The sequence below is a fragment of the Oncorhynchus clarkii genome, chromosome 7 (assembly GCF_045791955.1).
Source record: "Oncorhynchus clarkii lewisi isolate Uvic-CL-2024 chromosome 7, UVic_Ocla_1.0, whole genome shotgun sequence".
Lineage (NCBI taxonomy): Eukaryota > Metazoa > Chordata > Actinopteri > Salmoniformes > Salmonidae > Oncorhynchus > Oncorhynchus clarkii.
Genome location: NC_092153.1, coordinates 16,337,990 through 16,353,392, shown reverse-complemented (window position 1 = coordinate 16,353,392; position 15,403 = coordinate 16,337,990). Strand labels below are relative to the sequence as shown.

Genomic DNA, 15,403 nt, shown 5'->3' with positions numbered 1-15,403 from the left:
ATTGGCCAATGGCATTCCTACCTCTTCCTTTCTCTAATATTAAATTAAATTCTAAAGGCTTTATTGGCATAGGAAACAAATGTTTACATTGCCAAAGCAAGTGAAATAGACAAACAAAAGTGAAAAAAACAAAACATGAACAGTAAACAGTCACACAATTTTAAAAGGAATAGAGACATTTAAAATGTCATAATATGGCTATGTACACTGTTGTAACGATGTGCAAATAGTTACATTACAAAAGTGCAAAGAAATAAACATATATCTGACAAGGCTTTCTGAAGGTTTCGGCGCCTAAAAACGGTTCATTCATCTGAGCGTCATTATCTGTTCACAATGAACATTAGGGACATCTGCTGGTCAACGATAAATAGCACCGTGTGATTATCATCTTGACATTTTCTATCTCCACTGTTAATCAGAACTCCGTTGCGCAGCGGTAAATTATTGGCTTTAGTAGCCTACAAACAGTTGGAATACAAGGTTCGAATTTTACATCATGCTTCCCTTCAAGTTTACTATATTGAACAAAAATATAAACGCAACATGCAACAATTTCAAATATTTTACTGAGTTACAGGTCATATGAGGAAATCAGTCAAATTAAATAAATGAATTGTGCCCTAATCTATGGATTTCATGACTGGGATACCAAAATGCATCTGTTGGTCACAGATTTTTTTTTATTTTGGAAAAGTTTTATTGACACATTTCCTTTAAAAACAGCTCATACATTTTTTACATCATTTCATACACATAAAAACGGCAACAAAGCATAAAACACAGCATTTGAAAGTTACATTTCAATTTGTTAAAAAGTACATGTTGTTAAAATCAATGAAAACAACCATGAATAAAAGTACTTTCCTTGTAAACATCAAATATGTAAAAGCCATTTAAAATGTGTACTAATGATCTAACAAAGGTAAAACATTTTTAAGACATGAAAAACATGTTAAAAAGTCACTTTGTTAAAAAGCTGTTTTCTGGCCCTTGTACAGGAGCGGGGTGAGTCTTTATCAAACTCGCCTCATCCTGCTCCTCTGAAAAATTACCTTCCCGTCCTTCAGGGCCCACAGGAGATCCATCCCCTAGGCGCCGCAGCGCTGTCAGACCGTGGCCGCCGGGACCTAGGGTGTTGTGGGGGACCCTTCGCCTGGGGTCGAGGCCCCGTTCCTTCCGTACCACCCCAGGGCTTCCATGGCTACCATGGCCACCGCCTGGGGGATGGTCTCTACGCTTTTCCCTACCAGCAGGTTACGGGAGGACCACAGTGCTTCCTGTTGGTCACAGATACATTTAAAAAAGGCTGAGGTGGGGATCAGAAAAACAGTCAGTATCTGGTGTGACCTCATGTGGTCAGATGACACGGATGCTACACTACAGGACGGTTTTGCTAGCACAGACTGGAATATGTTCTCGGGATTCATCCAATGGCATTAGGGAATACACCACCTCAGTCATCGGCTTCATCAATAAGTGCATCGATGAAGATGTCCCCACAGTGACTGTACGTACATATCCCAACCAGAAGCCATGGATTACAGGCAACATCTGCATCGAGCTAAAGGCTAGTACTGCCGCTTTCAAGGAGCGAGACACTAATCTGGACACTTATAAGAAATGCTGCTATGCCCTCAGACAAACCATCAAACAAGCAAAGCGTCAATACAGGATTAAGATTGAATCCTACTACACCAGCTCTGACGCTCGTCGGACGTGGCAGGGCTTGAAAACTATTACAGACTACAAAGGGAAACCCAGACACGAGCTGCCCAGTGACGCTAACCTACCAGACAAGCTAAATGCCTTTTGTGCTTGCTTCGAGGCAAGCAACACTGAAGCATGCACGAGAGCACCAGCTGTTATGGATGACTGTGTGATAATGCTGTTGAGAACAAAACCTCTAAACAGGTCAACATTCACAAAGCTGCTGGGCCAGACGGATTACCAGGACGTGTACTGCGAGCATGCGCTGACCAACTAGCAAGTGTCTTCACTGACATTTTCAACCTCTCACTGACTGAGTCTGTAATACCTACCTGTTTCAAGCAGACCACCATAACCTGCCTAAATGATTACCGCCCCGTGGCACTCACGTCGGTAGCCATGAAGTGCTTTGAAAGGCTGTTCATGGCTCACATCAACAGCATCCTCCCGGACACCCTAGACCCACTCCAATTTGCATACCATCCCAACAGATCCACAGATGATGCAATCGCACTCCACACCTGCCCTGGACAAAAGGAACGCCTATGTGAGAATTCTGTTCATTGACTACAGCTCAGCGTTCAACACCATAGTGCCCCCGAAGCTCATCACTAAGCTAAAGACTCTGGGACTAAACACCTCCCTCTGCAACTGGATCCTGGACTTCCTGATGGGCCGCCCCCAGGTAGTAGGGGAAGGCAACAACATGTCTGCCACGCTGATCCTTAACACTGGGGCCCCACAGGGGTGTGTACTTAGTCCCCTCCTGTATTCCTTGTTCACCCACGACTGCGTGGCCAAACACAACTCCAACACCATCATTAAGTTTGCTGACAACACATCAGTGGTAGGTAAGATCAACGACAACAGCCTATGGGGAGGAGGTCAGAGAACTGTCAGTGTGGTGCCAGGACAACAAACTCTCCCTAAATGTGAGCAAGACAAAGGAGCTGATCGTGGACTACAGGAAAAGGTGGGCCGTATAGGCCCCCATTAACAACGGCGGGGCTCTTTTGGAGCGGGTTGATTGTTAATTTCCTTGGTGTCCACATCACCAACGAACTATCATGGTCCAAACATACCAAGACAGTCGTGAAGAGGGCACCACAAAACCTTTTCCCCCTCAGGAGGCTGAAAAGATTTGTCATGGGTTCCCAGATCCTCAAAAGGTTCTACAGTTGCACCATCGAGAGTATCCTGACCGGTTGCATCACTGCCTGGTATGGCAACTGCTCGGCATCTGACCGTAAGGTGCTACAGAGGGTAGTGCGAACTGCCCAGTACATTATTGGGGCCAAGCTTCCTGTCATCCAGGTCCAATATAATAGGTGGTGTCAGAGGAAAGCCCATAAAATTGTCAGAGACTCCAGTCACCCAAATTATAGACTGTTTTCTCTGCTACCGCACGGCAAGCAGTACCGGAGCGTCAAGTCTAGTACCAAAAGGCTCCTCAACAGCTTCTACCCACAAGCCATAAGACTGCTGAACAATTCATAAAATCGCCACCGGACAATTTACAATGACCCCCCCCCACATTTTGTACACTGCTGCTACTCGCTGTTTGTTTGTTACCTATGCATTGCCACTTCGCCCCCACCTACATGTACAGATTACCTCAACTAGCCTGTACCCCACACACTGACTCGGTACCAGTGCCCCCTGTACAGTGGGGCAAAAAAGTATTTAGTCAGCCACCAATTGTGCAAGTTCTCCCACTTAAAAAGACGAGAGAGGCCTGTAATTTTCATCATAGGTACACTTCAACTATGACAGACAAAATGAGAAAAAAAATCCAGAAAATCACATTGTAGGATTTTTAATGAATTTATTTGCAAATTATGGTGGAAAATAAGTATTTGGTCAATAACAAAAGTTTATCTCAATACTTTGTTATATACCCTTTGTTGGCAATGACAGAGGTCCATTTTTTCTGTAAGTCTTCACAAGGTTTTAACACACTGTTGCTGGTATTTTGGCCCATTCCTCCATGCAGATCTCCTCTAGAGCAGTGATGTTTTGGGGCTGTTGCTGGGCAGAAAACTTAAATTCTTGTTAATCTAACTGCACTCTCCAATTAACAGTAGTTATTGCAGTGAAATAATACCATGATATTGTTTGAGGAGAGTGCACAGTTATGAACTTGAAAATGTATTAATAAACCAATTAGGCACATTTTGAACAGAAATGCAATGGTTCATTCGATCAGTCTAAAACTTTGCACATACACTGCTGCCATCTACTGGCCAAAATCTAAATGACACCTGGGCTGGAATAATACATTATGGCCTTTCTCTTGCATTTCAAAGATGATTTTACAAAAAAACACGTTTTTTTTCATTGTATTATCTTTTACCAAATCTAATGTGTTATATTATTGTGCATTTTTTTCCACATTTCCACAAACTTCTAAGCGTTTCCTTTCAAATGGTAAAAAGAATATGCATATCCTTGCTTCAGGTCCTGAGCTACAGGCAATCTTTTTAGGCGAAAATTGAAAAAAAGGGGAGGTCCTTAACAGTCTTCATTTTAATTAAACTTTACTAATAACAAGAGGGCTTTGTGTTGAAGCTTATTTTTTCCTATTTAAGAAATAAGAGGTAGGTTTACCTGTTTAACAGACTGCTGCTATATCTGTAGATTTGTAGGTCAATTCCTCCACCCACCATGCTTCCTTTAAATAACAGCCCACTGACACAGAGGTAGGCTAAATTAAAACAAAGACTCGAATTGAGGGGGTATGAGAGGGTATGCCATAGGCCTACCTTTTATTAATGAAAACGTCAAAGCACAGGCCTACCCCTTGTTAGCTTAAGATTGAAGAAAATACAATGGATCCGATTATATACAGCAATCTGTGACAGCGCTTTGGTCCTTAATGCTTTATGTGAAATACACAGGAAAGACGTGACTCCGATGCATATGGAAATATAATTGTTGTGTACCAGAGACATTCAGAGGCTGAGTTACAGCCTTCTATAGTCACAAAAAATACTTTGATTGGGAAGTGATCAATTGATTAAGTTATTACTTTCTGTACAATAGCAGATGTTTAAACCCAGACAGCTTTAAGGAAACACTTGTGTTCTTCTCTCGTTGGGTTAAGCCACAGAAGAAGAGTAGCCAGCAGTTAAAGTTGACATCTTTCTGCGTAGATAGGATTACCTTTCCACCCCGGACAGAGTAGACCTAACTTTTGAAAGTACCATGCTCAGATGCCCAATGATGCCTCAGATTGCAAATAATTCAAAATAGGGACAGTTTTGTTGCAAATACTGATTTGGCATTGGAAAAATACGATACGATGAATACATATGCCCATCTCTCTGTCCATTCTTACCTTGTTATTTCTGTAATTTCTGTGGTATTAAAAAATGTATGTATGTAAAATTAAGTACAATTGCATGAAATGTTTATAAACTCAGCAAAAAAAGAAACGTCCTCTCACTGTCAACTGCGTTTATTTTCAGAAAACTTAACATGCGTAAATATTTGTATGAACATAACAAGATTCAACAACTGAGACATAAACTGAACCAGTTCCACAGACATGTGACTAACAGAAATTGAACAATGTGTCCCTGAACAAAGGGGGGTATAAATCAAAAGTAACAGTCAGTATCTGGTGTGGCCACCAGCTGCATTAAGTACTGCAGTGCATCTCCTCCTCATGGACTGCACCAGATTTGTCAGTTCTTGCTGTGAGATGTTACTCCACTCTTCCACCAAGGCACCTGCAAGTTCCCGGACATTTCTGGGGGGAATGGCCCTAGCCCTCACCCTCCGATCCAACAGGTCCCAGACGTGCTCAATGGGATTGAGATCCGGGCTATTTGCTGGCCATGGCAGAACACTGACATTCCTGTCTTGCAGGAAATCATGCACAGAACGAGCAGTATGGCTGGTGGCATTGTCATGCTGGAGGGTCATGTCAGGATGAGCCTGCAGGAAGGGTACCACATGAGGGAGGAGGATGTCTTCCCTGTAACGCACAGTATTTAGATTGCCTGCAATGACAACAAGCTCAGTCCGTTGATGCTGTGGCACACTGCCCCAGACCATGACGGAACCTCCACCTCCAAATCGATCCCGCTTCAGAGTACAGGCCTCGGTGTAACGTTCATTCCTTCGACGATAAATGAGAATCCGACCAGGGCAGTTGTTGTTGCCATCCTGTACATGTCCCGCATGTGTGATGTTCAGATGTACCAATCCTGAGCAGGTGTTCTACACGTGGTCTGCCAATGCGAGGACGATCAGCTGTCTGTCCTGTCTCTCTGTAGCTCTGTCTTAGGCGTCTCAGTAGGGACATTGCAATTTATTGCCCTGGCCACATCTGCAGTCCTCATGCCTCCTTGCAGCATGCCTAAGGCACGTTCACGCAGATGAGCAGGGACCCTGGGCATCTTTCTTTTGGTGTTTTTCAGAGTCAGTAGAACGGCCTCTTTAGTGTCCTAAGTTTTCATAACTGTGACCTTAATTGCCTACTGTCTGTAAGCTGTTAGTGTCTTAACGACCGTTCCACGGGTGCATAATCATTAATTGTTTATGGTTCATTGAACAAGCATGGGGAACAGTGTTTAAACCCTTTACAATGAAGATCTGTGAAGTTATTTGGATTTTTACGAATTCTCTTTGAAAGACAGGGTCCTAAAAAAGGGATGTTTCTTTTTTAGCTGAGTTTAAAAAGCTATTTTTTCCTCAGCCAGCAAATACAATGATAGATTAATTCCACCCCTACTCTTGTCCACGGTAGTCTGTGAACTCACAACCTTCTGGCCTGCAGCCCTTTGCACTATCAATATTCCTTGCCATATAATGCTTACAAGACAAAGAACAGTTTCTAAAACTGCATATTCAAGGCTCTGGTCTGTCCAAGAAGTGAGGGTAAACGGCAGACAAGTTCTCTGCTATCCACTTTGTTTTAATTATTATTTGGGGTATAGGGGAGGGTCAGGGAGGGTATCAAATATATTTTGCTGAAGGGAGGGCCAGCCATTTTCCATGTAATTCTTATTATAAATAGCGTTCACTCTCGTAGACAGCTCTGAAAGCGTTATCAAAATACATTTGTTACTGACCAAAGTTTCTCAGAGAAACTCTTAAAATGTACTCCCATTACAGCCATAACTATGAGTTTACACAAATATTATCATCTTAGCTTTTATTTCAGGACTTTGACTGTGGGAAATCACCTTTCCAGTCAGTCTATTGTGTGTATTGAAGTGGGATGGTTCCCCCAATGCAATTCTAAATTCAAATACATCCACAGTTTTTAGTTGTTTTTGTAAAAATTACCTAATAAATGTATTTGGTTTAATTTATATAACATTCAAACCTTGTTTTGTGGTTATCACTGAGTCGGCTGATACCCAATTTCATGGGTACACAATTCGTGGCTCAGGCTGTACAGTGCGATATGAATGCCCAGTACATAATAGACTGACTGGGATGGTGATTTCCCACAGTCAAAGTCCTGTAATAAGAGCTAGGACGCTAATATGTGTAAACTCTACATAGTTGTGTTCTGTGGGTGTCACTGAGTAGGCTGATACCCCATTTCATAGGTGCACATGACATACCTTAGGCTGTACAGTGCATAAATGTATGCCCCCAAAGTAATTCTGAATTCAAATACATTGAATACAGCAATTTCACCTCATTCAAATGAATCAATTAAATGTGTTTTGAGAATGTATGTAACATCTCAACCTTGCTTAGCATTATGTTGTCCAATTGTGGCATGTTTTCAAAATGTTTATCAGTTTGCATCGGTTTCAATGAGGGACTGATATTTTGAAAACGAACCACGGATGACACTATTGTTGCTCACGCTAATGCTGCTCACGACACACACGTGGAGAGAGGAATAGCTAACCAGACAGCGGATAGACGTGCAGCAGCAAGGATCTTGTGAGATAAGCTTTTTATTTTTTATTTCCCTTTGAATATAAATCTAACCAAAAGCTTAAATTACTACCAGCAAAAACTATTTTGTATAGATTATCATAGCAGACTTCGGTGGTTTGCAGCCTCTGGTTTTACCCGAACCCCTTCTGTTGTCATTCAAAACACGTCAGAGAAAATGGCGGAACTTGAAAAAGACGCAGGACTACCCCAACCAATGCAGGAGAACCGAGATGAAGAGGAGCCGGGCAATTCCATGGTAACAGAATGACGCGGAGACTACTATTTTTCACTTTAAAAGTATGACAAACAATAACCATTGATTGCAAAGTTAAACAAACCATACAGCTCTATGCACAAGGCCTACTTTTAATAATACCCAGAAAATTGTACAAAAACACATTTACTCGAACAGTGCAGATGTAAAGGTTAGTAACAGAATGATGGTAAAATCTCCCTGCGTTTTTTCGTGACAGCATTTTCCAAAAACGTAAATATCTACTCCAAAGTAAGATTCAAAGATGTCTGCAGAAAGACTGCGTGTTTTTGAACTACCGTAAGTGAAGTGGATTAACACAGGAACATAATGATATCATGGCTGCTGAATAGACACAAAGGTAGACAAATGTAATATCCTCCTTTGCATGTTTGGGTATTATTTTCCAGACTGGCTGTTCTCCTAATGAGCTCGCAAACAAAAGGACGTTTGGATGGTCTGGACCAAATCAATCAATTGTAATTTTATAAAGTGCTTAAAAAAATCTGTACTAATCAAAGACATCAATGACATCAACAAGTTTGGACATCAAAGTATAGCACAGAAGAGTAAAATACACTACATTTTAAAATGTACTCTACTCTAGTGTACACTACTGTAATTCATTATTGTAGAGTACCATACTCTACTTTTCTTTACTGTACTGTGCTGTCCAAACTTGTGAAACAGAAGTCTATGATTGGTTCAGATTTGGACTGACCAAATTTAACTACTTTTCAAATGTCCATGGACGTCCGGTGTTGGTTGGTGCTCAGTGGGTGAGAGGGCTGGTTATGGGTAGGTGTCATTAAGAGCCGGGAGCAGTGACATTAACTGGAGAGAGGAGAGAGAGGGAGGGGTTGTCCAGATTCTCTCACACTTGCTTTGACCACCAGGTGACAGAAAGAGAAAGTAAACAGTTATGAGCTGAACATAAGAGTATGCCAGCGGAAGTGAGGACAGTTTGTGACTACTATGAATTCCCATTGTAACTAATTCAGTTGCAGTCATTCTGTTACTGATTTTTTTGGGGTCATTCTTTTACTGATTTGGCAACATAATGATGCACTTTAACACTTAATAAATTGTAAAAAAAAAAAAAAAAATTTTTAAAAATGTGGGTGTTTGGTAACAAAATGCCAAGACACTAAGCAAGATTTCTTAAACTTACAGAAGTGAAATAGTTTCTGCAAGTCTAAATGTTAATATTAGTTGGCCGGGGTCTTTACTTCAATGTTATTGTTTGGATGTACAGTACCAGTCAAAGGTTTGAACACACCTACTCATTCCAGGGTTTTTCTTTATTTTTACTATGTTCTACACTGTAGAATAATAGCAAAGACATCAAACTATGAAATAACTCATATGGAATCATGTAGTAACCCCCCCCCAAAAAAGTGTTACATCAAAATATATTGTATATTTTAGATTCTTCAAAGTATCCACCCTTTGCCTTGATGACAGCTTAGCACACGCTTGGCATTCTCTCAACCAGCTTATTGCGGTAGTCAACTGGAATGCATTTCAATTAACAGGTGTGCCTTGTTCAAAGTTAATTTGTGTAATTTCTTTCCTTCTTAATGCGTTTGAGCATTAAGAAGTTGTTGTGTTGTGACAAGGTAGGGGTGGTATACAGAAGATAAATGACCTATTTGTTAAATGACCATGTCCATATTATGGCAAGAACACCTCAAATAAGCAAAGATTAATGACAGTCCATCATTACTTTAAGACATGAAGGTCAGTCAATCCGGAACATTTTAAGAACTTTGAAAGTTTATTTTAGTGCAGTCGCAAAAACCATCAAGCTCTATGATGAAACTGGCTCTCATGAGGACCTCCGCAGGAAAGGAAGACCCAGAGTTACCTCTGCTGCAGAGGATAAGTTCATTAGAGTTACCAGCCTCAGAAATTGCAGCCCAAATAAATGTTTTAGAGTTCAAGTAACATACATCTCAACTGTTCAGAGGAGACTGTGTGAAATCAGGCTTTCATGGTCAAATTGCTGCAAAGAAACCACTACTAAAGGACACCAATAAGAAGATACTTGCTTGGGCCAAGAAACATGAGCAATGGACATTAGATCGGTGGAAATCTGTCCTTTGGTCTGAGTCTAAATTTGAGATTTTTGTTTCCAACTGCCGTGTCTTCGTGAGACGCAGAGTAGGTGAACGGATGATCTCTGCATGTGTGGTTCCAACCGTGAAGCATTGAGGAGGTGGTGTGATGGTACTTTGCTAACGACACTGTCCGTGATTTATTTCGAATTCAAGGCACACTTAACCAGCATGGCTACCACAGCATTCTGCAGTGATACGCCATCCCATCTGGTTTGCACTTAGTGGGAATATCATTTGTTTTTCAACAGGACAAAAGACCCCAGGCTGTGTAAGGGCTATTTGACGAAGGAGAGTGATGGAGGGCTGCATCAGATAACCTGACCTCAACCCAATTGAGATGGTTTGGGATGAGTTGGACCGCAGAGTGAAGGAAAAGCAGCCAACAAGTGCTCAGCATATGTGGGAACTCCTTCAAGACTGTTGAAAAGCATTCCAGGTGAAGCTGGTTGAGAGAATACTAAGAGTGTGCAAAGCTGTCAAGGCAAATGGTGGCTACTTTGAAGAATCTAGAATATATTTTGATTTATTTAACATTATTTTGTTTCAACATGATTCCATATTGGTTATTTCAAGGTTTTGATGTCTTCACTATTATTCTACAATGTAGAAAATAGTAAAAATAAATAAATAACCCTTGAATGAGTAGGTGTGTCCAGACTTTTGACTGGTGCTGTATTTCTAATACCTTTTAAGACTTGTTCGGCTAGATGTTTTCTTTGTGTGCAGTATGTCATCACGCACTGATTTGTATCTGCAACAAGTCCATTTGGTGGAAACATACCACTGATGAGGAAATGCACATGCGTTTCTTTATGCGGATTCTAGAATATTCACATTACAATCTGTCGCCAATTGGAATGGAAACCTAGCTAATGTCACGTTTCCTAGAAATAGCATTAATTGTCCAATTTAATTGGTGTCGGTGCATATTTACCTCCCCAACTTTTTTTGGACCAGAAATCAAAGCCTCGGCCTATTCCAAATGTTAGGATGGAAAAAAAGGTTGAATTAAAAAAAATAAAAAAATAAAAACAGCAAATTTGATGTGCTCCCATGAACTTCACATGCTAGTGATCATGTTTTTTTTTTTACATAGAAATGTCCACTACTAATACTACTGTCAATGAACCTTCTCTAGCCTAGATCATTAGCCTATGCTATCAATATGCTATATCATGGGGATCTCTAGACCTAATGACAAATCATCATTATCATGTTGATACTGCTAGGTATTTCAAATGATTAGACCTAGCTACTACTGTAAAGATGTGAAGACCCTAAGTTATTTGTTTAGCTATTTATTGTATATGCTATCTATTCTAATTTGGACTTTAACCATAATGAAAAGTAGGCTATATTATAACAAAATACATGTTGTTTTAGAGAACAGAGACGATAGACCTATTAGTAATTATGTAATTTTAAATGTATTTCCAGGCAGAGGAGATGGACACCTCAGAAGAGCTGCAAGATGACAACCTGATCGAGCGGGACCACTTCCACAGTTCTAATAATGAGCAGCAAGATGGACATTTGGCAGTTAGGAGGAATGTTATATTAGAACGAACAAAATTCAACCAAAGACAACAGGAAGCAGGAGAGACAGCTGATGATTTTATCTCTGCACTTCATTGTTTGTCAGAACATTGCGGTTATGGAGCTCTGCTCAGTGAGATGATAAGAGACAGACTAGTCGCAGGCTTACATGACAGAAGATTATCCAAGCAATTACAAATTGACCCAGAACTAACACTGGATAAAGCTGTCACACGCATTCGTCAAACTGAACTTGTGAAAAATCCACAGGACCTGCCAGAGTATACCTTCAAAGCTGCCAGCAGTGCAGCAAATGTAGAGAGTGTGCTTTCACATAGCAAACAGCAATGCCCAGCCAATGTCCAGTGCCAATCAGAGAATAATCAAAACTCAGAAAGACCACAACAACCTCAAACAACGCAGGAGAATACAGAAGATCCCCTAGATACTAATGACACTGATGGCTTCAGTCCTGGAGGAGAAAAGCCTCACTACTGCGCCTACTGTGGTAGGAGCTTTCAAAAAGTAAGGGATCTTATAAGACACCAGCGAACACATACTGGAGAGAAGCCTCACAACTGCTCTGATTGCAACAGAAGTTTTGCTCGATTAGATAATCTCAAGTCACACCAAAAAATACACGTGAAAGACAAACATAATTTTCACTCCACTAAATGTGTGGAAAGCTTTGTCCTATTGGAGAAGCTTGAAAAACACCTGCTGGAGAATACCTTCAAAGCTACCAGCAGTGCAGCAAATGTAGACAGTGTGCCTGAACTTGGTAAAAATCAGCACCCAGAAAGACAACTGCCCCAAACAACTCTGGAGAACAGAGAGAAGCCTCATCATGATACTTCCGATGACCCTATTGTGAGTTCTAATGGAGGTGAGAGGCGTCATCCCTGCTCCGACTGTGGGAAGAACTTTTCACGAGTTTATCATCTTAAAAGACACCAACGAACACATACGGGAGAGAAGCCTCATCGCTGCTCTGATTGTGGCAAAAGTTATTCTCAGTCGTATGATCTGAAAATACACCACCAGCGAAAGCATATGAAAGGGAAATACTTCCACTGCAATCATTGTGAAGAACGTTTCTCCAAACCAGAGGATCTGAACACACACATGCATGTACATGCTGGAGAAAAGCCATACCTTTGCCCAGACTGTGGGAAGAGATTCCAGTTGTTAAATGCATTTGAAATGCACCAACAAAAACATACTTTGGGGCTTCTTGAGTGCTCTTATTGTGGTAAAAGTTTTTCTAAGGTGGATAAACTTAAACTACACCAGCGAACGCATACGGGAGAGAAACATTTTCGCTGCCCTGATTGTGGGAAAAGTTTTACCCGCTCGGATCTTCTGAAAAGTCACCAGAGGACACATAAGAAAGAGGGTGATTGTCCTAACTGTGATAAAAGCTTTTCTGAACCAGTAGACCTAAAAATACACATGGAAGTACATAGTCAAGAAAGGCCTCACCTTTGCCCCGACTGTGGGAAGAGATTCAAACTGTTATGGTCGTTGAAAAAGCACCAGCGAAAACACACAGAGAAGATCTCACCAAGGGAAAAGCGTCACCACTGTTCCGACTGCGATAAGAGTTTTACGCGCGGATATCATCTTAAAAGACACCGGGAAACACACACAGGAGAAAAGCCTTACCACTGCTCTAATTGTGACAAAAGCTTTGCAGGAAAGGAGAGGCTTAAACAACATCAACTAACACACAAGGAAAAGAAACATCACCGCTGTTCAAGGTGTGATAAAAGATTTCCTGACATGGCAAAACTACGATCACACCTTCCAGTACATTCCGTAGAACTGGCACTCCACTGTTCTGACTGTGGAAAGTATTTCTTAAACAAGGCAAAGTTTGAAAGACACCAAAAAATACACACTGGAAGTGGAAAAATACCATTCCTCTGCACTGACTGCGGGGAGGGTTTTACAAATTTGCGTCAGTTGGAAGACCACCAGCGAACACACACTGGGGAGAAACCGTACTGCTGCACTGATTGTGGGAAGAGTTTTGCACATGAAAAAACATTTAAGTGTCACAAGCAAGCGCACAAGTTCAAACTCTCTGGAGAAAGAGCAGCCTATCCTTGCTCGGAATGTGGAAATACTTTTTCTCGTTCATGTGATGTGATGAGTCATGTGAGAAGGGTGCATAATAAAGAGAGACCTTTTCAGTGCTCCTGCTGTGGAAAAAGATTTTTCCAAAAGAACTCACTCACAATACACATGAGAATGCACACTGGAGAGAAACCGTACCACTGCGCAGAATGTGGACAAAGCTTCTCCCAAATGAACGACAGAAAACGCCACCAGAAGAGGCAACACTCTGGAGAGGAGACTTGATCTCTATACTACAGTGTGGAAGGCACAGTCAGAGACACTCAATAAGAAAGGACTACAACAGAAACACACAAATACAATATTGTATCAGTCTTTATTCCAGGTTTATATTTGTCATATCCTTGAAATGATCTTGTATCAACAGTAAAGTTTATTTCACAAATGACTGTGCTGTTTTTTTGTTTGGTTATCTCGTCACTCTCCTAGTTTCTACCCTGCATAAATGGTATTTGTTAATCCTCCCCTGCACCTAAAGAATCCCATAAGGCCATCCAACCTAATAGTTAAGGCTATTTCAAAGAACAAAAAGTGTAGTTAATACTTGGACTTGTCTAATATAACTGGACAATGAATATTAGGGATGTGATCATCACAGTATAGAAATCATTTACATGCCAAGATTATGGAATAATTTTGGAAATCCACACAAAAAAAACTGTCTATCAGCATTCAGACTCATACACATTTGACTCAAGTTATTAGATATCCAAGTTATTGAGATTGCATCATCATGGCATGTAATCCTCATTTCTTACTTCTGAAAGTGTGATCAGAAGATTTGCATTAGCTACTGACACAGTTGTGCTTTTTGAAGTGTCTTGAATCAGAAAAGCCTTTTCCACATCTCTTGCAGGAGTATTGCCTGACTCCTGTGTGCACTTGCTTGGCACATGATTGGCTTGTCTGAATCGTGTCCCACAGACATCACAGCTGAAAGGCTTCTCTCCCGCGTGGACTCGCTCGTGTCTTTTGAGATTAGCGATACATCCAAAAGTCTTCCCACAATCACTGCACTTATGTGGTTTCTCACCTGTATGGATCAGCTCATGTATCTTAAGAGATTGTTTTGTAATAAATCTCTTTCCACAACAACCACAAGCATTGGGCTTCTCTCCGGTGTGTAATTTCTGGTGATAGTCAAAAGTAACTTTATGGAGAAAAGTCTTTCCGCATGTGGAACAAGTGTATATGTTTTCTCCTGTGTGAATTCTTCCATGTGTTTTCAGAGAACCGATGGAGCTGAAGCCCTTCAAACACATCTCGCAGCTGAGGGGTTTTGGTTGGTCGGTTTGTTTTTGTTGGTTGGCCTTGTTCTTTCTGGTTCTTGAGTGCCCCTCTCCATCAGCCACGTGTGTTAGCTTGTGAATTCTCAGTTGATAATTGTAAAGGTAAGTCTTCCACAAACGTCACACATAAATGGTTTTAATGCCCAATGAACTAGCATGTAAGCTTTTAAGTTGGTGGACTGAATGTATGTCTTTCCACACGCCTCACGTGTTTGCGGCCTCTTCTTCGTGTGGATTCGATGGTGTCTCGTAAGGTTCTCCTTAAAGCTGAAAGTAACTTGAGCGGTTGATCTGTATCATCCGCCCGTGGTATGTCGTGCTTGTGTTTCGTTAGCGTTACACTACGACTCACTGTGCATTAATATATTGGTGGTTCTTGCTGCCACAAACTGTAATTTACCTTACACAACTTGCCGACTGGCTTGTTCTATGCGTGTGTTGTGAATTGC

At 41.1% G+C, this 15,403-nt stretch overlaps 1 protein-coding gene across 1 annotated transcript; it reads left to right on the top strand.

The window, feature by feature from the left end:
- Positions 1-7,634: 7,634 nt before the first annotated feature.
- On the top strand, positions 7,635-13,961 carry LOC139414118 (zinc finger protein 271-like). The gene is made up of 2 exons (XM_071161998.1): positions 7,635-7,873; positions 11,428-13,961. Exons 1-2 carry the CDS (start codon positions 7,793-7,795, stop codon positions 13,888-13,890), a joined length of 2,544 nt encoding a protein of 847 aa, XP_071018099.1. The 5' UTR covers positions 7,635-7,792; the 3' UTR covers positions 13,891-13,961.
- Positions 13,962-15,403: the final 1,442 nt, after the last annotated feature.